This window comes from Equus caballus, chromosome 4, assembly GCF_041296265.1.
Source record: "Equus caballus isolate H_3958 breed thoroughbred chromosome 4, TB-T2T, whole genome shotgun sequence".
NCBI lineage: Eukaryota > Metazoa > Chordata > Mammalia > Perissodactyla > Equidae > Equus > Equus caballus.
Window position 1 is genome coordinate 88,905,657 of NC_091687.1, and position 22,183 is coordinate 88,927,839.

The window sequence follows — 22,183 nt, forward strand, 5'->3', positions numbered from 1 at the left end:
TGTATGTTTAAGCATCTTTGGTTCTGTAGCTATGTAAGGGTTTGTGTAGGCTGGTATAGAAAATTGTAAGGATAATAGAAATAATGTAAAGTTTTAGTTTTTTTTACTCTAAAATAACCTTTAAGTAGTTTTTAGTGAACTAGTTGATGTAATTTAAACTTCAGAAAGCTTTCAAATAGAAACTGTAGAAATAGCTTTTCTTAGTAAAGCTCTTAATAGGATGGAAGATGCTCTTTGAGATAAATGTAAGGATATTCTTTCTTAACTGCCATAATGTCTGGAGTGGTATTTAAATTCTAAATTTTGCTATAACTCTTTGAAAGCCAGTTTTCTTTTTAAGTGTGTAATTATATATTGTGGAAAAATCATAGGTTTTGTGTGTGTGTATTTTTATTTATACGTGACTCATTCACATTTGTGATTATATTTATGTAGTTCTCTAATATTTTGGTTTAATTTAGTTGGCCTGTGTTCGTTTTTTTCTCCTCTGAGGAAATAAAAAAATTTGTCCTGTTAGCTTTCAGATTATCAAACCCCACCTCCTTCTTTTCTTGAAAATTTCAAGCCATTTTCTTGAGTTTATAGTGCTGTTTTCCCTCCCTTGGAAAAAATCTTTTTTACAGTTATCAAAATCTGAAAGTAATCATAGGAAATAGAAATGGAGACTAGCTCCTTAAAATCTTAAGTAGTGTGTGTGAATGTATAAGATAACCTAAGCAAATAAAAAATACATCCCTGTTATAAATCTTCCCTGATCCCCTTTTAAAGCTAAAATGATTGTTACCAAATTTTGTTTGTGCTTTTAATCTGCTGGGCCATCTGTGGAAAACTGTCCTCTTCTCTCCTAGGCCACAGACCTCCACCAGCACGAAGTGGACATCGTTGTGTGGCAGATAATACCAATCTATATGTGTTTGGAGGTTATAACCCAGATTATGATGAATCTGGAGGGCCAGATAATGAAGACTATCCTCTCTTCAGGGAGCTTTGGAGGTATCATTTTGCTACAGGAGTATGGCACCAGATGGGCACAGATGGCTACATGCCCCGGGAATTGGCATCTATGTCACGTGAGTGCAAGCAGTTCTGAACTTTTGACTTTACAAAATGTCTGAGAGGTCATGTTCCTTGTTAATAATTTATAATAATATTGTAATATGATTAAACCCTGTTAATAGATAGACTTTTTACTCTGGTAATAATATAGCATGGTGATGCAGAATCACTTGGGAGCTGGATAGTCCTGAATTTGAATCTAGCTATTTACCATTTATTTGCCAGATGATTTTTAGCCTCAATTTCCTTACCTGTAAGATGGGAATCTCAGAGGGGTCAATATAAAGTGTCATATATATGCTAGGCAAAATGTAGTAGAAGAGCAACAAATGGGGTTTATAATGATGATAATAGCTATTGAGCAAAGTACTTTACACATGGTATCTGTTTACCTTACAAGATCCCTGTGATGCAGGTACTGGCATTATTGCCATTGTACAAATGAGGAAATGGAGGCATTAGAGCGGCCCTCAGGATAATGGCTGAGAGCGCAGGCTCTGGAGCCAGACTGCCTGGGGTTGAATCCTAGCTTGGCAGTGTTCTTTTTAGGAAACCCTCAACAAGTTATTTAAACCACTTTCCGCTTCTGTTTCATTATCTATACAAATGGAGAAGATAATAATAGTAATGATAATATGATATATAATAATAATATAATAATAATCAGATAATGCCTCATAGGGTTGTTGTGAAGATTAATTTAGAGAGATTAAATAACTTTCCTGAGGTCACATGAGAATTTAAACCCAGCTCTCGCTGGCTCCAGCACCCATGCTGTTGACTCTTACACTGTATCAGTTGAAGAACTGGTTAAAAATGCCATTGAAATAATACAGTAGCACTTTTTGAGAGTATTTGCCATTAGAAAGAGCAAGAAAGTCTGTGCGAGCCTGTGTGTGTGCGTGTGTGTTTGTGTGTGTGTCATGGCAGGAACAGAAGAGATAGAAGAACACCAAAATTACCAGCAGGATATTGGTGTTACTTTTTATCTGGTGGAGGATTAAGATGACAGAAGCCATAATTTAAAATGTAGAGATCAGGGGCTGGCCTAGTGGCACAGCGGTTAAGTTCACACGTTCCGATTCAGCGGCCTGGGGTTTGCTGGTTCGGATCCCAGGTACGGACATGGCACAGCTTGGCAAGCCATGCTGTGGTAGGCGTCCCACATATAAAATAGAGGAAGGTGGGCACGGATGTTAGCTCGGGCCAGTCTTCCTCAGCAAAAAGAGGAGGAACGGCAGCAGATGTTAGCTCAGGGCTAATCTTCCTCAAAAAAATAAAATAAAATAAAATGTAGAGATCATTCCCCTGGCAAAACCAGAATGATCCTTTTATCCCTTCATCCTGAGTTCCACTGGGTCTTTGCTAAGGCAAAGATGATACTTCATTTTCTTCTGCTATGCTACATACTTTAACTGTCTTGAGTGGCAGTGGTGTACTGTAGTTCATATCATTCAGTATTCTCATACGCACTATTTCATGAGTTCTGCAAATATCTATTGAATACATGTCACATACCTAACAATGAGCTATATGATATAGTCCATATGGTGTGAATTAGACATTTTTCTGCAGAACTTTGAAGTAGTTAGATGTCAATGGTCTGAGCTATCTTCTGAGAGCATTAAAGCAGATTTTTTTTAGTTTCTCAGTTATTCTGAGTTTATGTGGGAACACATTGCAGGTAGCCAGTACATAAATGGAATTTGTGCATCTCTTTCCCCAGTTGTGCTGCATGGAAACAACTTGTTAGTGTTTGGAGGTACGGGCATCCCATTTGGTGAAAGCAACGGCAATGATGTCCATGTCTGTAACGTGAAGTATAAGAGATGGGCTTTACTCAGCTGTCGGGGAAAGAAACCCAGTCGTATATATGGACAGGTACCAATCTGTGGCCGGTCATGGTGATTGTATTTGTTCAGATTTTTCTAGTTCTGGGGACAATGTCAGAATATTTACATCACTACCAATTTTTTTAATGAAGAATATATTCACTGTGGTTAATATTTGATTTTTCAGTTCTGATATGAAATTATAATTTGCAAATCTGGTTGCTTGCCTTCTCCTTTCTTTTTATTCCCTCACTCTTTGTTTCTAGTATAATTTAGGATCATGATCTAGACCTGTATGGAAGTTTCTTTAAATGTCAGGACCCCACCCCGCCTCCACTCCCACCCAATGAGAGATTGGGCTACAAATGGTCTGTATCCTGTCATCTTTAGAGTGATATAATTCTTTGACGAGTTTTCTGACCTAAGTAGTAGAGTAGATGATCCCTCACTTGGTAAGAGACTTTTATACAGATGGATCTGAGCTAAACTCAGATGTTGTAGAGATTAGTTCTAAAGTGTTTCAAACCTTAGGTTTGAAAAGTTATATCCAGAAAGATAGGGAGCAACTCACCATATCTCAGAGACCCTTTGAGAGTAATGGGCTAAGCTTAAAACAACCAAGCTTTGGCTTCTTTCTCACATGGCTGGCATGAGTACTGATAAGTAGCTTCTGAATTATGTGTAGAGGCGCATACTGGAGAACTCTGTGTCCCATCACAGGAGGCATTTAAACTCTAAGAGATGACCATCACAAAAACTGAACTTACATTAAAGGAGAATCTGGTGGAAAATGTCAAGTTTTTAGGACTGCCAACTCTAGACTTTTTACTAAGGGATTCTGGTGATTTCTCTTCATATCTGCTTCTTCTTCCTGAGAACATTTTTGTTCCGACTGCTTAGAAAGAGAAGCAGCTTTCCATGAAAGTGCTCATGTCCATGATGTGTAAATTCTTTGGTTCGCTAGGACCCTTAAGGATCATCTAATCCCCTTGCCTATCTAGGTAGAACCTTCTTTCCAGTTGAACAAAGCTTTACCTTTAAAAATAATCTCTGGGTTCTCTAAAATCTTTAATCCGTTAAGGGTCTGATATTTTAGAAGGTTAAAAAGTACAAGAGAATTTTGTAAAACCTGATTTTGGGATATGTAATAAGTTTACATTCTTTAATCAAGTGTTAATGAGTCAATCTTGTTCACCTTTTCTTATTATCCAGGCCATGGCGATCATCAATGGCTCCCTTTATGTCTTTGGAGGGACAACTGGCTATATTTACAGCACAGATCTGCACAAATTAGATCTCAATACCAGAGAGTGGACACAACTGAAACCAAACAACCTATCTTGTGATCTGCCAGAAGAGAGGTGAGGTTATAGGATCCAAGCATATTTATTCTTTCTTGCTAAGATTTGACTTTTTTCAGAATATTGGTAATATGGTTTGAAGAAAATCCGTTAGCCTGGCTGTTAGATCCCAGTTAGCATTAAAGAAGGGTCTTCTTTATTTTCTCCTGGACTATAGAAGTTTTTTCCTGTTATTTCCTCTTCAGTTTTTCTGCATTAGGATGACAGTAACACTTTGAAGAAGACACCAATGGTAGCAATTGCAACTAAATATATTCCTGACAAAACAATTACTTCCTAGTTGCTGTTTGATTTCCCTTCTTAACTTGCATATTAGAATTCACTGGCTCATTTGCTCACAGCTCTATACCCAGAACAGGGCGAACAGGGCACAGTGCCATTCCCATAGTGGTACTCATTGAAGGTTGATTGGATGGATGGATGATGGGTAGATCATGGACGAAAGGAAGGGAGGGAAGGAGGAAGGGAGGAAGGGTCATTCATTTTAACTGCTCTGTCAGACACTCAAAGATCACATGATTCTCTCTAGTTGCCTTCTAGGAGCAATTCTAGATCTTTCACTTTTCTGATAGCAGGTGTCTCTTCTTAGAATTAAATTCACTGAAAAACTTAAAGAGAGTTTTTTCCCCCCTCCAGTTTAAAAGCAAAGACAGTAAACAGTTTTTTATTCACTCTCTTTAGGCTGATCTAATATCTCTTTGTTGCCCTTAAACAAAATGGCATAAAGGTGCTAAGGAAGAATTTATCTTCATTGTAATGCGTTAGGAGGCTGATTATAGCAGAACTACCATGAGAGGACTTGGAAGATGGACTGTTACTGGAAAAGTTTTGATGTAATTTATTTTATCAGCACCAGGGCCTTCAGGGAAGGGAGGAAATAGATTAAGTTTTCAAAGCATTTTCACATGGTTGCCTTCTTTGAATCATTTTATGGACATATAAATTGTTTCAGCTTCTAGCTAGACTGCTTGGATAAAAGTTCTGGTAGGTGTTTCACATTATATTCACAGTTCTATGTAGCATAATCTTTTTGATATCTTTGTAACTGTTAAATAAGTATCTTAATTTGAAAGTCCACAGTCTAGAGTTTCTAATTAAATGTAGGCAGATCACTTTTTAAAACTCTGTAATAATTTCCTCCCTTATACAAAGTTATCATAAAAAGATTATAGAAATCTAAGAAATACAAATAAGCAAAATGAAGAAAATAAAAAACAAAATTTAAACGCAGAGATAAGCAGGGTCAACATTTTAGATGTATCCTTACAGTAATTTTCTTTGCATATTTGTGTATCTATAAATTTTTAATGGGATTATAGCCTGTCTGCTCTTAGATAACTGTTTTTTTTTTCCAGTTAATGACATGAAAAGAAGTTCTCAATATGTTAACTATCCTCTATGGCTACATTCTTATTGGTTGCATACTAATCTATTTTATGTATATTCTAAAATTTATTTAACCAATTCACTTTTTTTGAATGCAGGTTATTTCTAATAATATGTTATTATAAAAAATGATGTAATAAAAAGCTTTGTGACTAAATTTTAAGTAGATCATTTTTCACTTCATTGTAAACGGATTTCATTGTATATTTTCAGATACAGACATGAAATTGCACATGATGGGCAGAGGATTTACATCTTGGGAGGTGGTACTTCCTGGACAGCTTATTCCTTAAACAAGGTATATTTAGGGGGAAAAAAAAGAAAAAGGAGAAGGATATAGAGAGGCATGTGTCATACTAAGCAAAATAATTCTGTTACTGTAGATATTTTAATTTTTGAGCAGGTTCTTCATCAACACCTATTTTGTGTTAGATGCTCTTTATCGTATAAGGCCAAACTCTGCCCCTGATATGCTTTCTAGTTGACAGCTGCATTTATCACACACTGAAAATACTTCATATCCCCAGCATAAGCTGGAAGAGGAAAGTGACTAAAAGGAAGATATAGTAGCTTGGATGGAGCGACTAATTAGAATTGGAACCAGGATTCTCAGAATGTCACTTCCCTCTCCTCATCAATGCTGTATATCTAAAAAGAACAGGCACGTTTAGGGCTACATGTCACTAACTTTAGAAAGTTGAGCTCTGAAGGGCTTTTATTCATCCATCTCTGTGGCGTTTCTAAATCCACACATCCCAGGTGAAATCTAGATTAGGCTACAGGGCTCCTAGTCTGCTTTGGAACCTTATTGGTCTTTTTCAGGTTTTGTCAAAGCTTCATTCCAATGTTTTCTTACCAAGACTTGCTTTCTTCTGTTATAAAAATGATACATGTTCATTGTATAAAATGTGGAAGTTGCAGAATTCCAACTTTTTTATTTCATTTTTTCCTGTGATTTTTAATAATTGAAATCATATATGTGCTTAATTGCAACTGCTTCATTTACTGTTTTGCCTTATGTTAGAATTAGGAAAGTTCAGAGAAAAGCAAAGGAAAAGAAGATTTTTCAACCAAGAATATGTGTTTATACAGGCTGTTGTTAAAAGTCAGTTTTCAGGTTAGCTAAAATTATTTTTGTGTGTATCTTCTTTTTTTCTCTCTCCAAGATCCATGCATACAACCTTGAAACGAATGCATGGGAGGAAATTGCAACAAAACCCCATGAAAAAATAGGTAAATTTAAAATATTGATTTATTTATCTTTAATAAATGTATTTTATACTTTTACTTGTTTTGGAAGGTAAAAAGTAATTTTATTGAGTTATATGACAAGTAAAATATCTGTTGAACTGGTATTAGAAATTACTTATACTCCTTAGGTCAATTATTGTTCTTCCTCAGCAATTGAGCAGAGACTTTTAATGAGGATTGTTGAATTCTGTGGAAGTAGGGAAATATGGGTAGGATAAGAAATAGGCACTTAAATCAAGATCTACCTGTCTCTTTGTGGGTACAGGGGCTTAGGAAAGCCACTTGTAACCCCTGCCCCCTGCCACACCACTTGATTTCCCTGGCCCCTTAACATTTTACTGTTATGATGAGACTTCTGATGGCTTCATTTTAGCGTGAAATAAGGAAGGATTGGAAGGACTAGTCAGTATTTGCTTAATGCAACAAAGGGATTGTTTTAAGTGAGTTGCTCATAGTATGTCTTTCACTATGTCATAGCAACATTATTCTCAATCTTTCTATGAATAATGGAATTTCTGTGTTTATGTGTTTGGCAGGTTTTCCTGCAGCCCGAAGATGTCACAGTTGTGTTCAAATAAAAAATGGTAAGGATTCTAAATAACATTGTTTCCATTTTTGTAATTGTAAATGCCAAGAATGTCTTATTTTTTAATGATAGCTCCTTAAAAGAGGTGTACCTTTGGGAAGAGTCTATTTCTTGTAGTTTAAACTTAAAGGGCAATCCGTAAAGTTATGTCTCTCTTAACAATTTTCATAAAGTAAACTAATATAGTGTTTGGGTTCCCTTAGTTATCAGAGAACTGGAAAATCAGTGATAAATAAGCTTTTATTATACCACCTGATGTCTACGGTTACGGTGGGTAATACTAATAATCTTGCATTCAAGAGACCTTGGTGGGGGGCCAGCCCCATGACTGAGTGGTTAAGTTTGTGCGCTCTGCTTTGGCAGCCCAGGGTTTGTCAGTTTGGATCCTGGGCACAGACCTACACATCACTCGTCAGGCCAAGCTGTGGCGGCATCCCACATAGAAGAACTAGAATGACTTGGAACTAGGATATACAACTATGTGCTGGGGCTTTGGAGAGAAAAAAGAAAAAAAAGAGGAAGATTGGCAACAGATGTTAGCTCAGGGCCAATCTTTAAAAAAAAAAAAAAAGACTGCCCTTGGAGGGGAAAAAAGAGAGAGAGACCTTGGTGGATTAAAATTGTAATGACTCCTTCAGAGTGTTATTTTATAAAGTTTATTCTGTTCTCCGTCTGATGCCAAATAGAACTCTTAGCTCATTCTTTGGCTGTATTACAATAGAGGCATTGTATGGCTTCAGAAAGCAGCTGCGGCTACTTTATCTAAGTGTGACAAGTGACTCCTTTCTGGGATAACCTTCTTGTCTTTTAATTTACAGCTTATTTTATAGTTTGATACACCACCTTAAATTTTTTCTGGGAGGAAGATGTGTATAAATGTGTTTGATATCTTGTATCCTTTCAGCAGCTTAGCTTGGGTTTTACTAGGATTATGCTGCCATCTGTAGTACAGAGGTGCTTTTTATTATGCTTCTGCTTTTTGGATAAGATTTACAGATAGTGGCATTGTTCAGCTTTGCCTCTCTAAGAATGGAGCTGTACTTTTCTTGAATCCTAGCCAAAAAACTTTCCATTTTTTTAATAGTTTAATCAAGTATTGTCTTAAACTTAATCTAGTCCTGAATTAAGACATCTATTCATTTGATTCTTTGAGGCCAGCCACCATACAAATGGAATTCAGCCTTAGTTTTGGGCATTTAGTTTGAAGGTTCACATGGCCTTTGTTACAAGTTGTCCAATTAGTTATAACTAACTGATTTTACAAAAACAAAACAACAAAAAACTTTGATATTGGGAAGGTTTTGTTCCTGACATAAATACTTGTACAGATCAAATGGGGCTTCAAACTGTCTTCTTGGGGCTGAAGAAAGCTTGGAGGAGCCTCTTTGTGCCCCTAAACTGAACATCGCACTCAGTGTTTCTCCTCAGGTTCAGTGTCTACATAGATAAATCTCTGTCCTTTTTAGGATGTCATTTAAAAGGAAAGTTTGCAAACTGGTGGCTTGTAAATGTGTTTTGTTTGCCTCATATGTGTATTTAAATTTTTTGAATTAGCAGCTGATACTTAAAAATCAAAATGTTTCATTTTTTTAAAAAAATCCAGATTTCCAGCTTCTCTTGAAAAACTGGAAGATCTGGCAATTGCTGCCCTTAAGCCTGGCATGGTATCGATCACCTGGAGCTGTATCACCATCTCTCCCGTTAGAGCTGTTTGTTTCCTGGACCTCCTATTTGTTTCTTTTCCTCAGACCTCCTTGCTCATTCACTTTCCATACCTGGTACCTGTAGGTATTTGAATTTGAGAACTGGGACATGAAGCCTCCTGAGAGGCTTAAATCCTTAGTCCAGCAAAGACTCTCACATAATGTCCAAACTATTGAGGGACAAGACAACAGCAGGTGAGGACCACCCAGCTGAAGTCCTCTATGGTGTGGGGAAATCCACTGAAGTGGTCCTGTGTCAGCTAGCCGTGTGATCTACTGCAAGACGTGCTATAGCCGTGGTTCTTTTCCTTTGTGTGATCTTGGCTCTCCCTTTTTTTTGATAGATGTGTTTATTTGTGGGGGCTATAATGGAGAAGTGATCCTGGGAGATATCTGGAAGTTGAATCTGCAGACTTTTCAATGGGTAAAGCTCCCAGCTACCATGCCAGAGCCAGTTTATTTTCACTGTGCAGCTGTTACACCAGTAAGTTTTCATTTTCATATCTTCTTTACATAATTGCAGATGATAAGGAAATATTTTTAGGGATATTAGCAAGAAAAAAAAAAGATTCTGACATTAGCAAACCTGAGATTAGGAATGTGTTTTTAAAACTTTCTTCCAAACCTAGTTCTTCCTCTGTGAAAAGAGGAGAAAAAACATCATATACAAGTTTAAAAGAGCAGCATAAATGTGAAATGCTATGCATGGCATCCAGGCCCTGACAGTGATAGCAAAGGTGTTTCCAGGAAGGGCAGAATAGTTTTACCTGCAAGAGGCCATGTTGCTGAAGATCCTACTAGGATCTTGAATATGGAGACCTTTACTTTTATCTTTGTATTCCCAGTATTTGGCACAACAGATACTTAATGTAGTCTTAGTTTAATATTTGTTGAAGTTGTTGAAGTAGAAAAATCTATAGTTTTTTCCTTAGTAACTCATTCATTATTTAAACCCTTTTTGATCACTGAACTTTGTTGGGATCAGTGTGGAAATTTTTTGTTTCACCTCATCTTAATTCAGCCTACTATGAATTTTTTTGCTGAATCTTCAGCCTAAGTATCTGTTTCTCTCCCATTTGAATTTATCCTCTTTTGACTGCCATTTGTTCGTAGGCTGGTTGCATGTACATTCATGGAGGAGTAGTGAACATCCACGAAAACAAACGGACTGGGTCATTGTTTAAGATCTGGTTGGTGGTACCTAGCCTGCTGGAACTGGCATGGGAGAAGCTGCTTGCGGCCTTCCCTAACCTAGCAAACCTCTCCCGAACACAGCTTCTGCATCTTGGACTCACACAGGGACTCATCGAGCGCTTGAAATGAAGATTTCAGGACTGTTCATTGATACTGGAAATGTTAATTTAAAGAGACTCCTTTATTTATGGGCAGTGTAGAATGTGCTACAAAGAGGATTGGTTACCCTGATCAAGGCCTTATTCAGAAAATACATCAGATGCCTTTCTGTAAATTCATTTTAAGTTTATGGAATCTCACGTTCCCTTATGCTACTTTCTTTGCTTCTCTCCCTCCTTCCCTAATACACACACACACACACACACACACACTCACACTAACACTCACATACTCCCTCTTCCTTGATGAAGTTGAGGGAAAGTCTGAAAGTACCTTAATAATGTTATGAATCAAGATAAAGAATTTTTTAAAGGAACCCTAAATATATGACCATGTCATCCAATGCTCTACAAATTAAAGCAACATCATCAATAAAAACAAAAATAAAATTAAAAAATTTTAAATCCAGCAACAACAACAAGAAGTTTTGGGGATAGAACAAGAAGGCTAACCTTGAGAATCTTGCAGGTTGTATGTAAAGCTAGATATTTAACTTCCTGCTTTCAAAGATATATCTAAAGGAGTAGCTAGATCTAATGGCAGCAGTGATTGACATCTTGCTGCATAGATACCCACACCTGTCCTTTGACTTTGGAGGAAAGGTAAGCAGCTCAGCAGCTCTTGATTAGTGATTTCTTTTCTCCTCCTTATGGTGCCAGCAGTGGTTAGAGTTGGCTTGTCAAAGACTTATGTGTGTGTTATAGTTGTGCTGTTTATTGTTGCTCTTAGAAATTACGGCACCAAGAACATTTCAAATCAAGAAACACGGTGGTCAGAGTTCTTCGTTCTGGGCAGTTTTGAAATTCTCCTATACTTATTAATGGTTTCAAGTATCTCTTTGATTTCTTCATGGGGAATTGGAGACCCTAAATATGTGGCATAAATGCCATGGGACATCAACGTAAGCTCGTGAGAGGCCAGAGAAGGGCAGGGCAGGGAGGGCTTCTGCTCTGGGCTGTGAGCTTTGCCTGTCAGATTGGCCACTTCCTTTCAGAACTTGTTTCTTTTCTAACTCTGGGCCATGCAGCTGCCATTTTCCCAGGCAGTAGGTTTTATCTCTGGAAAGCCAGTTGGCCCTTGATTTTTCCTTGGCTTACTGCCTCCTTTTCTGTCTGCTTTAATGTGCGTGGTGCTGTGAATAATTGTCTAGTAACTGTATGAAAGATCTTGAGGGAAAAGCCACAGGCCATCCTTCCTGAAGAACTATATCATTTTAAAGCCAGCATGAGGAAGGAATGAAAGTGAAGATCATTCCATTTTTGGCGTGGAATTTTAGTTCTGGTTTGTCTTGTGTTGTTTTTTAATTCTAAAAAAGAAATGACCTAAATTTTCACTTGCTTTGCCATCAGGCTGCTGGAGTAGTTGAGCGAGTCGCTGAGACGTGAGCATTTGGAAGTCCTTAGGTGTATGAAAGGTGCTGCAGGTACATGAGAGGGCACAGTGCCCATCATCCCGTTGGTTACCTCACAACAAGAGACTCAGACGGGAGATTTGGGACACACTTTTCCTTTAAGTGCCTCTTTTTCACTTAGCTTTTGAAGTTATTCTTCTTTTTCCTTCATCCCAGAAGGGAATCTCTTTAGCTCATGTGTGGATTTAAAATCACCTTTGAGTTATGGCTAAAAAGGTGCCATTCAGTGTTCAGTTCTGGGGAAAACAAAACAGTGGCCTCTAGACTTGGACTCGTAACTTCCAGGCCTTATTATAACATCCCATCCATGTTGGGTTGAGTTCATGGAGCCTGTGTTCTACAGGGTCTTATAATAACCACTTACCTGTGAGTTTGGGTCCTTTTGGGGAATGAGGGGTGTGAGGGAGAAGCAGCAAAAGGAGCAACTTCTGGGAGTTCCCACCCCCATCTTGCTGTGACCAGTCTGTTTGATATTTAACCTCTTACCACCCACTGCTAGGCTTGTTCCAATAACAAGCTTTCTCCAGAGCAAGTCAGTCTGAGCAGCCCCATTAGTTCAAAGCTTTGCTGCATGACTCCAGCCTGGTCTATGGATATTTGGGGGATTTAATATCCAGAATTAAACAAGTCATGCTGTCTAGGAAGGTGAAGGATTTTTGTGATGGATTTATATAGGGACCAAAGACTGAACACTCAGCCTCTGTACTTATCCGCCCATGGTCCTTGGGATATAAGCAGGTCTCTAGCTCTGCTATACCAGAGAGCTAGAAAGAGAGTCTGGTTCAATCCACACTTGCCAGCATCCTTTTTTAAGCCTTCTGAGAGCAATCTTCTTTGAGATGGACTTTGGAGGCCTCACATCCAAGACCTTATGTGTGATGTTTTCATAAAAGTACATATCCTTGGTCTAAAATGTCTTCTTTTAATATAACACTAGTGAAAATGATCTAGTATAACCAGCTCTGAGTGCTGTAGAACCACACATATGCACATGATCTGGATGCCAAACGAGACTGGGTGTATGACTAAATGTAGATGACTAGATTTTTATATAAGGGTCCCCAGGCCTTTTCGTACCTGTACCCAGCACTCTGAATTCGTGACACTGTTACTTGATTTAGGAAGGTTTATGCCTGCTGCTTCTCTGCCTCTTTGAGGTACTCCCAGCCATTTTACTGCAGTCCTGTAAATTTAAGTGCAATATGTAGAAACACATATGAATATATACAGATTATATATACGATGTGACTATAAAGCAGGTAGACTACTTTTTAAATTTCTCTTGGGGAAGCCAGCTCATTAATTGAGTTAAATTATACCAAGAACTTGAGATGTTATCGGCTGGCTTAAGCCAACTCTTGGTAAAGCTGGATTTTCAAGTCCATATTTTCTTACTCGGATTCTTAGAGACTTTCGTTCCTTGGGTTTGTCGGATGGAGACCTTCCCCCAGGCATCTTTGTACTATCTCATGTTTGCATATCTTCCTACATTTCCTTGCCCAGGAACAAGGAAGTCTACCTGTAAGGAGTTTCCTAAATGGAGAATTAAAACCTAATATTTAATACTGTCACTTCTCTTATGTATATACTAATTTATCTGTGAATGTAATACTTTATTAAATGAAGAAAATGATGCTTTCTTCATTTAATAAAGTATTTTCCACTTCCTGGAAAAATCTATAAGCCAATATAGAATAGATTGAAATTTTAATTATTCTTCAGTGGCCAAACTGAAACCCTTTCCACTGGCAGAATCTTTTTTCAGGGCCCTAATGACGTGATGTAGAAATTTGCTCTAAAATATTCATGTCCCTTACATAGCTAGATTTAAAAATATAATAAACGTTAGCATTTCTAAGCAAAAGGTATATTAACAGTGACCTTTGGTTACCAGGCGTAGCAAGAGTAAAGCACAGATCATTGAAATCCATAGATAATCAGTGTTTCAACTTTTCTATCAAATGATTGATTTCTATTTCTTCTTCCTCCCTACCCCTTTCCCACAAGCACCTCATTTTCAATGGAGTGGGACTAATGAGTAGTTAGAAATGGGAAAGGAAGAATCACGGAGGGGCTAGAAACCAGCAAGCGTATAAGCAGCCTGATGAGCTGTAATTGGTCGATTTGATGACAATTGTTGAAGGCTGAAATTAGGACCCACGGGTGGTAATCCTGAGTGTAGATGTTACTCTTCACTCCTCTGCTTGGCCTAGTCTCCTGCCCTGAGTTCTAGACTCTCTCTCCTATAACCACCAAAGAGCTCTTAGCACCTATGGGAGCAAAAAGCTGCGTATGATGCAGAGGAAGTCCCATCATTTGAACGCATTTCTTTGGCTCTTGACAAATACTTGCTTTTTGCCTATTCTTGCAGGAGCCTTACTTTTTCCTTTGGAAGTACCTTTTCCAGCCATATAGCTTGGCATGTAGGAAAGGTTGAATTATCCTGTAAGACTATGTTGGTCTTACAGTTTGTTTTCATATGGTCTTACCGATGTTTAGAAAGTGGCACCAGTTTCTGAATTGTCTACCTGCCAGCACTCTGATGCAGCACAAAAAGCCATTTTCCTTATTCTTCATTGTTCTAAGCTCCACGATGGATGAGGGTTTATGGTCCCATGATCATAAGCTCCAAAAATTGGTCACCATTAGCTTAAATTGCTTTGGTTCCCCAAATACCTCGGGACTCTAGGTGCAATGGCAGGGCCTGAGATAGACTTGGTAGAGTTCTGTGACCTCCACGTGCACCGCCACCAGATCATGTCCGGCAATGGTGTTTCCCTTCTAAGGTGGTTAGATTCGGTGAAAAGTGACCTCTTCCCTCATCTGGTGTTACAAAAAGAAGTTCTGAGTTGTGCTTCAAAAGTGATACCACTTTTTAGTATAATTTTTGTGGGGTTTTTTTTCCCACTTTTTAGAGGTTTTTTAAAGGCCCTGCTCAGTCAGTGTACAGGGTGAGTCCAAGGCAGTTTCACCAAGCTGTAGTAATTGCTGTTTTACTAGTTGCACATTTAGAATACAAAGGAGGCATCAGAAACACATCTGCTTTCTCTAAAGCCACTTCCTTGTACAGAGTCTGAGCAGGGACAGCACCAGGCATCTCCCTGTAAAGGCACCTGCCAGCGAGGATTTTACCGGAAGAACCTAGACAAGAAAGGAAACCTCGGTCACGCACAGTCTTTGAGGGTGAGCCTGGGCTTGGGCTCTTCGTACAGGGTGTGCTTAGGCCACACATGATGCTTGCCTTACTTTAAAGCTATTTGCCACAGTCCTGTTAAATAGTGTGGAAGTCCTTTTGCAGTCTGGTGTGCATGCCATATGATCAGGACAGCTTTTCCACCTTACCTGGTTTCCTACCAGCAAGTAGGAAGTATAGTGAATTTACCCTAAAATGTCCAATCTGTATTTATGTACCTTGTCAGTGTTTTGCTGTTGGTTTTCTAAAACAATCTGATCAATAAATCTTATCCAGATCTATTTGGGTCAAGGCCACCTTGATTGTCTGACGGTACCCGTGTGTATGTGAGCTCACCTGTATGACCTAAGCATCAGTCCGACCGCCGCCACCCACCTCTCCACCACCCCACCAGGCTCCAGTTTGCTCTCAAATATCTGTGGGACATCCACCTTCCACCCTACTCGCTGTGGGCTCCTCTCTGCTCACCATCTGGAACTCCTGGACACACTATAGTCTCCTCAAAAGAACGCTGCTCCCTCCAGGACATCAGCGAGGGAGTGACTGGGGCAGGTCACTCTCCCTTTTACTGCCTCATCCATACATTCCCCAAACCACCGCTAGACAAGTTTAGATGGATGGATCAAGGCTTTTCCGAAAGGCTGGAAGAGCTACAGGGAATTCACAGGGAAAACGTGAATACATTTTACATACAGAGTCACGACTGTCTTTATGATTCAAGGGAAAAGCCCCAGCAGGAGGCGAGCTGTTCACAGGCGTCCCTTGGGGATAAAACCACAGTCCTCAGTTCTGGCCTTGGTCTTCCAGATGCTTCCCTCTCGAAAACGTCTGCTTTGTGTCACTTCACCCTCTAATAGGATCCCTTCTCCCAGCAATGCTTCTCCCAAAGTCTCAAGTCCAGAGGAGGCATGGACACTCCACATCTGTCACGTTTAAGGTCTCCCGTCCAGAACTGTGTACATGCCGCTTGTCTTTCAGTCTTTCCATTGACAAATACACCTTCCCAGAACAAATAATCTTAAGATATTATAAAATAAATCTACAAGGAGAAAAAAGATACAATTCCTACCCCTTAATTAATTTATAAGGCTTCCCATCCCATCTTACAGTTAATACTTTACATTTATTTGCAGAGCAGTCTTGTTTCCTTTGGTTTATTTCTCCTACCACTTCTGAAGAACACTCCCCTCAGACCTACCAGGAGTAAGAAGTGGATCCCATACCTTTCAGACTTTAGACCAGGCAGAGCTTTGCACTGAACTCTTCTTTGTATCTGATTCGGTTCTGAGGTAAGCCCGTCCAAGCTTAGGGGGAGAGGTTTCAGGGGCTTAGTTGGTTTGGGTGGTTTGGTTCTTCCAGTTACATATATAAAATTCCAGTTTGTCAAAGTGCTATTGCTAAGCTATGATCACTCAACAGTATAACCATATTTTCTTACAGTTAATCTTCTGCAGTAATTGCTTGAGGGGAGAGGACAATGATAAAACCATCCAGTTTCCATACTACTTTCAAATGAAAGACCCAGGTTCCAGACCAGCACTAGACCAATAGTTTTCTGCAATGATGGAAATGTGCTATATTTGCATTGTCTAATATGTGGTAGCCACTGGCCACTGGCGATTGAGCACTTCAAATGTGGTTAATGTGACTGAAGAAACTAAATTTTTAATTTGATTTAATTTATTTAAATACAAATAGCCACAGGTGGCTAGTGACTATCTATTAGACAGTGCAGTCCTAGAAAGAGATGACCTGGAGAGTTGGGAGACCAGGGCTGGGCTCTTGCCTCAATTCCTAATAGTTCTATATGCAATTCACTTTTCTTTGGGCCTTTTGGGTTTACTTATCTGTCAAATGAGGAGGTTGGCTAGATAATTTTCAAGGTCCCTGTCAGATCTAACATTCTGTGATTATGACCAAAGGCCCAGAGCATAATGGTGAGCGTCACAGGTGAGCAGTGGCACTAGGATTGGACTTGAGTTAGCTCTTCACCTTGATCTTGGTATTAATGAAGATCATTGATTTATCGTGATGGGAGGTCTACTGCCAAAGCCAGGTGGTCTCTAGTGAGTGCCACAGTCAAGGATACCCACTTGGCACAGTGCAGACTCAGAGGAAGAAAATGGAGTATGGAATAGAACAAGGCCAGCTGCCAGGCTCCCCGTGACCACTGGTTTCCAAGGCATGAGTTGTGCTTGTTAAAAATACAGATTCCTCGGCCCAAATTCCAAAGATCTTGTTTTAGTAGGTGAGTTATTTTAACAAACTCCTCAGTTGATTCCGATTTAGCTGGTTTACGGCATTTGGGAATCCCTGTCCCACAGCTGAGCTAACTGCTCCGTGCTGGCCGAGATGACTGACAGACCTCGCTACTTTGTCACTGTCATACTTAATTGCCCAGCAGGGAACTAGAGCAAAGGCCAAAATGAATGCTTCCCAATCCTTGCCCTGTTAGAACTCAGTGTAAAGATGGCAGACTGGCCACCCGCCTTTATCTCCTCTCCCTCCTGGAGAACCACTAGAAAAATAGTAAAATGGCCTTCGTTTCCTTCTCCCTAAAATGGACCAATAATAGTAACCTATGTCTTGATGTTCTTGTGTGGTTTAAATGAGTAGATATGTGTAAAGTGCTTAGAATGGTGCACACAGTCAGCATGATTAGGTGTTTGCGATTATTGTGCTCTGTAGTTGATGGAACAAGAAATAGAGGTGAAATATTTACTTAAAATTACAAAGTTAACCAATAAAGAAAGTAAACATAAGAGGCTGAGGCAGGGGAGGTGGGGTGATGTCAGGGAGCTAAATCCTCATCTGCCATAGCAGGAAGGTATTATATAGAATGTCTCAGATTAAAGCAACAACCGGGAAAGCATATTAATTCATCAGAGATGTAAAGGTAGGTATCCAAAAAGACAGCCCAAAGCTCCTGCAGTAGTCAGACGGGTTGGGAGGGAGAAGGGCTCCAGCAGGGATGTTTTTTTTAGTATGGTCCTAGTTTTTGTTTGTTTTTTCTTTTTTTCCCCTTTATAAAGCAGAACCCTTCACGGCTCTTTCAGTTTAGCTCTTCTTCAGGATACTGTAAATCTGGGTCCCTTCTGACCAAGTCAGCGACTGTAAAGGATTGTGTGACTCAACGGGTGGGCCTGCAGTATTAGTATTTTTAAGTTCGTCATTGATTCACATGTAGCCTGACTGGTATTTGGGAATCTCTGATTTAAAAGCCAATCTTGGAAGCTAGTAGAAGGAAAAAATGCAAGGGAGGGAGGGAATTTTTAAAAAGTACACAACCTCTCAAGGTTTAAGTGTGGGTTTATCCTGCTGCCCAGAGCCTATTCGTAAGCATCTTGCCCATTCATGAAACCAGGCAAGAAGGGTATTCTAGGGCAGAGGCTTTTTTCCTTTCACCTACTCCATGGGGAGAGGAGAGGAAGTGGAGGGTTTGTGAGTGATGTACAAAGTAGACCCAGCAAATCCACCGGCCTGCACAGGCCTCAGGGTGTGGCCTCGAAGTCTCAGATGCCAAAGAGAGACACTTTTCTCAGATTCTCAGACCCAAAAGTGTGTCCAAACTCCTCTCCAGCAGTCAGCTGAGCAGGAAGGCTCAGTAGCCCACGTAGGAAGGAAGGGGCAAAGCCCTGCTCAGTTGGGAAGGGCAGTAAGCAGCCCAGCTCATACCAGGGCAAGGAGGAGAGGACAGGGACAGCTGAGAGCTTCGGCCACTTACTAAGGGGACACAACACCCCCCTTAGAGGGGACAGACTGGTCAGTTCATCCTTCTTGAACCTTTCACCTAAAGAAGTCTGGCTACTGGAGCTGAGGCGGCTCTCACTGTGATTGTCATGGGTGTTTTCCAATCTCCCCCACTCCACTACAAGAGAGCAAACTTCCTCGCTCTGCCCACAGCAAAGGCATCTGGGGTCTGGTTTACTACCGAAGCCTGACTCTGGAGGAAAAGCTGGAGTGTGAACTGACACAGCCAGGATCAGATCATGGGTCAGGATGTCAGCATCTGCCCCTTCTCCCCCACCACCCCCCGCACTGCCCAGACTCCCTTGAAAGGAAGAGGCCAGACCTGCCACCCACCAAGATGTGATCCATAAGAATGAGGAACTTGGGGGTTGCTCTGAGTGGCATGTGCCCAAGGGGTGCACTAGGGGGCCCAGGACTGGAACTCCAGCCCTGCTTTACCCCACCACAACTGCAGAGTCATGAAAGCATTTCTGTTCCTTTTCTCCTCAGCAAACCTGCGGTGGAATGTAAGCCTGGAGGTCTTGCCTCCGTTTCACAGATTGGTAGGCCAAGGCAAGCCAAGTTAAGGGATTGACCAAGGGAGTTACCCAGATCCGCAAAGCCCAGAAAGGGCGGCCCTGCATGCAGTTCCCAGAGGTTTGTTTCGTAAGAAATCATCCTCCGGGCGGGGCCTGGCTGCGGCCGGGGAGTCGGTAACGACAAGACCTTACTGAAGGGCGTCTAGAGAACCGCATCTCCCCGGCCTCCGAGCGGGCGGGGAGAGCCATGCAGGGAGCATCTCCGGGCGGCCCCGCCACGGGCGGGTGCGCTGGGGCGACGGCCGCGGAGGCGCCGGGTCCCCGAAAGGCCGCCTCCTCTCCGGGAGTGAGACGCCCGCCGCCCGGGCCTGTGCCCCGTTGCCCCGAGGCGGGACCCCCGCTGCACACATGGCTGGGCGGTCGGAGCCCAGGTTCCACGACTGCAGCAAGACGGCCTGGGGCTTGCATCCAGGCGTCGCCGCGAGGCGCCTCGGTGGCCTCTCTGCCTCCCCCTAGCGGGTAGCGGGCGCCGGCGGAGCTCGGCCGGGAGGGGGCAGCCGCGGCCGGGTCCTCGTTCCCGGCTGCGCCTGCCGGGGAAAGAAGTGGGAACCGCCGGGCTGGGAAGCTGGGGGCTGGCGCCCACCCCTCCTGGGCCAGTTACTAACTGAACACTTAGTGCGCGCCGAGTGCGGGGCCGGGTGCTGGGGACGCGGCGGGGAGCACGGCCCTGCCTTCAGGGAGCTTCCACCTGGTGGGGAGCGGGGAGGTGATGCTCAGAGAAGGAAACGAAGGAGGCTGATGTGAGCAACTAGGAGCTGTTTTACATAGAAAAGTGACGGAAAGCCTCGTCTGAGGACCCAATGAATGTGCACCGAGGAGCTAGAGAGAGCTCGGGGAAGAACGTTGTTACATCAGGGACCAAAGCAGTCCAGAGAGGGACGAAACCCAGCTCCTGGTGTCTTCTGGAAGGGGAAGAAGCCATGTGGCAGGAGCAAGAGGAAGCCGGGGAAGAGGTGTGGAGGCGAGGAAGGAGAGGCAGGCCGGCAGATCATGAAAAGCTGGGCATAGTTCGGCTTTTATTCTGAGAGCAGTGGGAAGCTTTAAGCCTGAGAGAACACAGAACCAGCACTCCCAGGCTGCCGCGGGGAGGGTGCCCCAGGAAGCAAGACCCTTTGTTAGGAGGACACGGCGGTGGCCAGGGCACAGAGCAGAGCTGAATTTCGGCTCCCATCACTGCCCCCCTCGGCAGGGTACCCTTACGTAGTGAACAACTGCCCACCTCTGAGCAGAGGCCCAGCGACCTGGGGCCACGCCACAAGGGCTTTGCTACCACCCGGGGAGGCAGACAGGGCAGGAGAGAAGGGGGAGGCTGACCAGACAGCCAGTAGCCCGTCCCCATTAACCACCCCCACTGCAGCCCACCACGCCTAGCTTGAGCGGCTCCCAGGATTGAAGCGGGAGCCACTCTGAACCGGAGTGATCTGGTTTAGAGCGGTTGGCTTGCCCTCCTCCCTCTCCCCCGCCCTCCCTCTCCTTCAGCGACAGGCTGGTTTTTGCCGCAGTCCCTGACCAAAGTAAACAGAGGAGAGAGAGGAGGGAAGAATGCTCTGTTTCCATGGCAACTCAGAGGGCAGGCGATATGGCTCTCTCTGATGTGTGAGTGTGACTTCAGAGGGAAGAAAAGGCTCACCAGAAAAGCAACAGGGAGGCAGGCCCCTTCACCATGCACATGGCGGGGTGGAGGGCTTGTTCTGGAACACGATATGGGCCTGGATGGAGGGAGGAGGGGAGAAGAGTCAGGTACCCTCAGTGGAGTGGCAGATCAGCGGGAGGGCTGGGGACACACCAGAAATGCAACCACACATGCTACTGTGACAGCTATTGACCTGTCACTCAATCCTCACGCCCAAGGAACTGAAAACTGATACCCGAACTCTCAGAACCCCCCAAAACTCACACCTGGCTATCTTTTTCCAAAAAGTTCTTCCATGGGGCAGCTTAGCCAAGGGGCAGCCACAGAGGTTGCATCCAGAGCCCCAGGGCCAAGGACAGGTTCTGTGAAGCAGAGAGGCAGGCCTGCTGCTCTCCAATTGGGGGGTGAGCTGGGGGCCGCTGCTGCCCCTTCTGTGCTCCCCTCAGAGGCCTCAGGGCTTCCCCTGACCCTCCTTCAGACCCCTGGAAGGCTGACACCTCAGTGTGGGATCATGACTGTAGAAATGTGGCTCTTTTGCTAAAGGGGTGACTCTGGTGGAGTAACAGAATAACTCCTGCATGGGGTTATGGGGGTGGGGTCACAGAGAGGGCCTCCTCCCCCTCTGGACGACAAGGACGGTATTGCTCTCCAGCTCCTGACCAGAGCCTTCTCACATGCCGGGGTCCTCTCTCAGGAGCAACTTGAGGGCATCAGAAACCTCACTGGGGGGCTGGCCCCATGGCCGAGTGGTTAAGTTCACGCTCCGCTTCAGTGGCCCAGGGTTTTGCAGGTTCGGATCCTGGGTGCGGACATGGCACTGCTCCTCAGGCCATGCTGAGGCGGTGTCCCACATAGCATAACCAGAGGGACCTACAACTAGAATGTACAACTATGTACTGGGGGGCTTTGGGGAGAAGAAAAAGAAAAAAAAAAGGAAACTCTTCCATTTCAAGGCTTCATATTAGATTCATCAGAAACACATTCCACCACAAGAATCTGCCCAGCAGCTCCTGGGAGGCGCCTTTCTTGCTTTTAACTCTCACCTCTGTACGCAGGGATGGGAGCAAATTCGGAACACGGGGAGGCTGTA

The 22,183-nt window shown here is 42.6% G+C and overlaps 1 protein-coding gene across 4 annotated transcripts in view; it reads left to right on the top strand.

Moving 5' to 3' along the window:
- Positions 1–15,417, top strand: part of KLHDC10 (kelch domain containing 10) — a 57,585-nt gene extending 42,168 nt beyond the window's left edge. For 3 of the 4 annotated variants that reach the window (XM_005609366.4, XM_023638750.2, XM_023638751.2), the window contains 8 exons: positions 849–1,070; positions 2,783–2,937; positions 4,101–4,249; positions 5,849–5,933; positions 6,802–6,868; positions 7,423–7,470; positions 9,520–9,659; positions 10,289–15,413. In XM_005609366.4, coding sequence (XP_005609423.2) covers positions 849–1,070; positions 2,783–2,937; positions 4,101–4,249; positions 5,849–5,933; positions 6,802–6,868; positions 7,423–7,470; positions 9,520–9,659; positions 10,289–10,498 — 1,076 coding nt within the window. In that variant the 3' untranslated portion in view covers positions 10,499–15,413. 4 annotated transcript variants of the gene reach the window in all.
- The last annotated feature ends 6,766 nt before the right edge of the window (positions 15,418–22,183 follow it).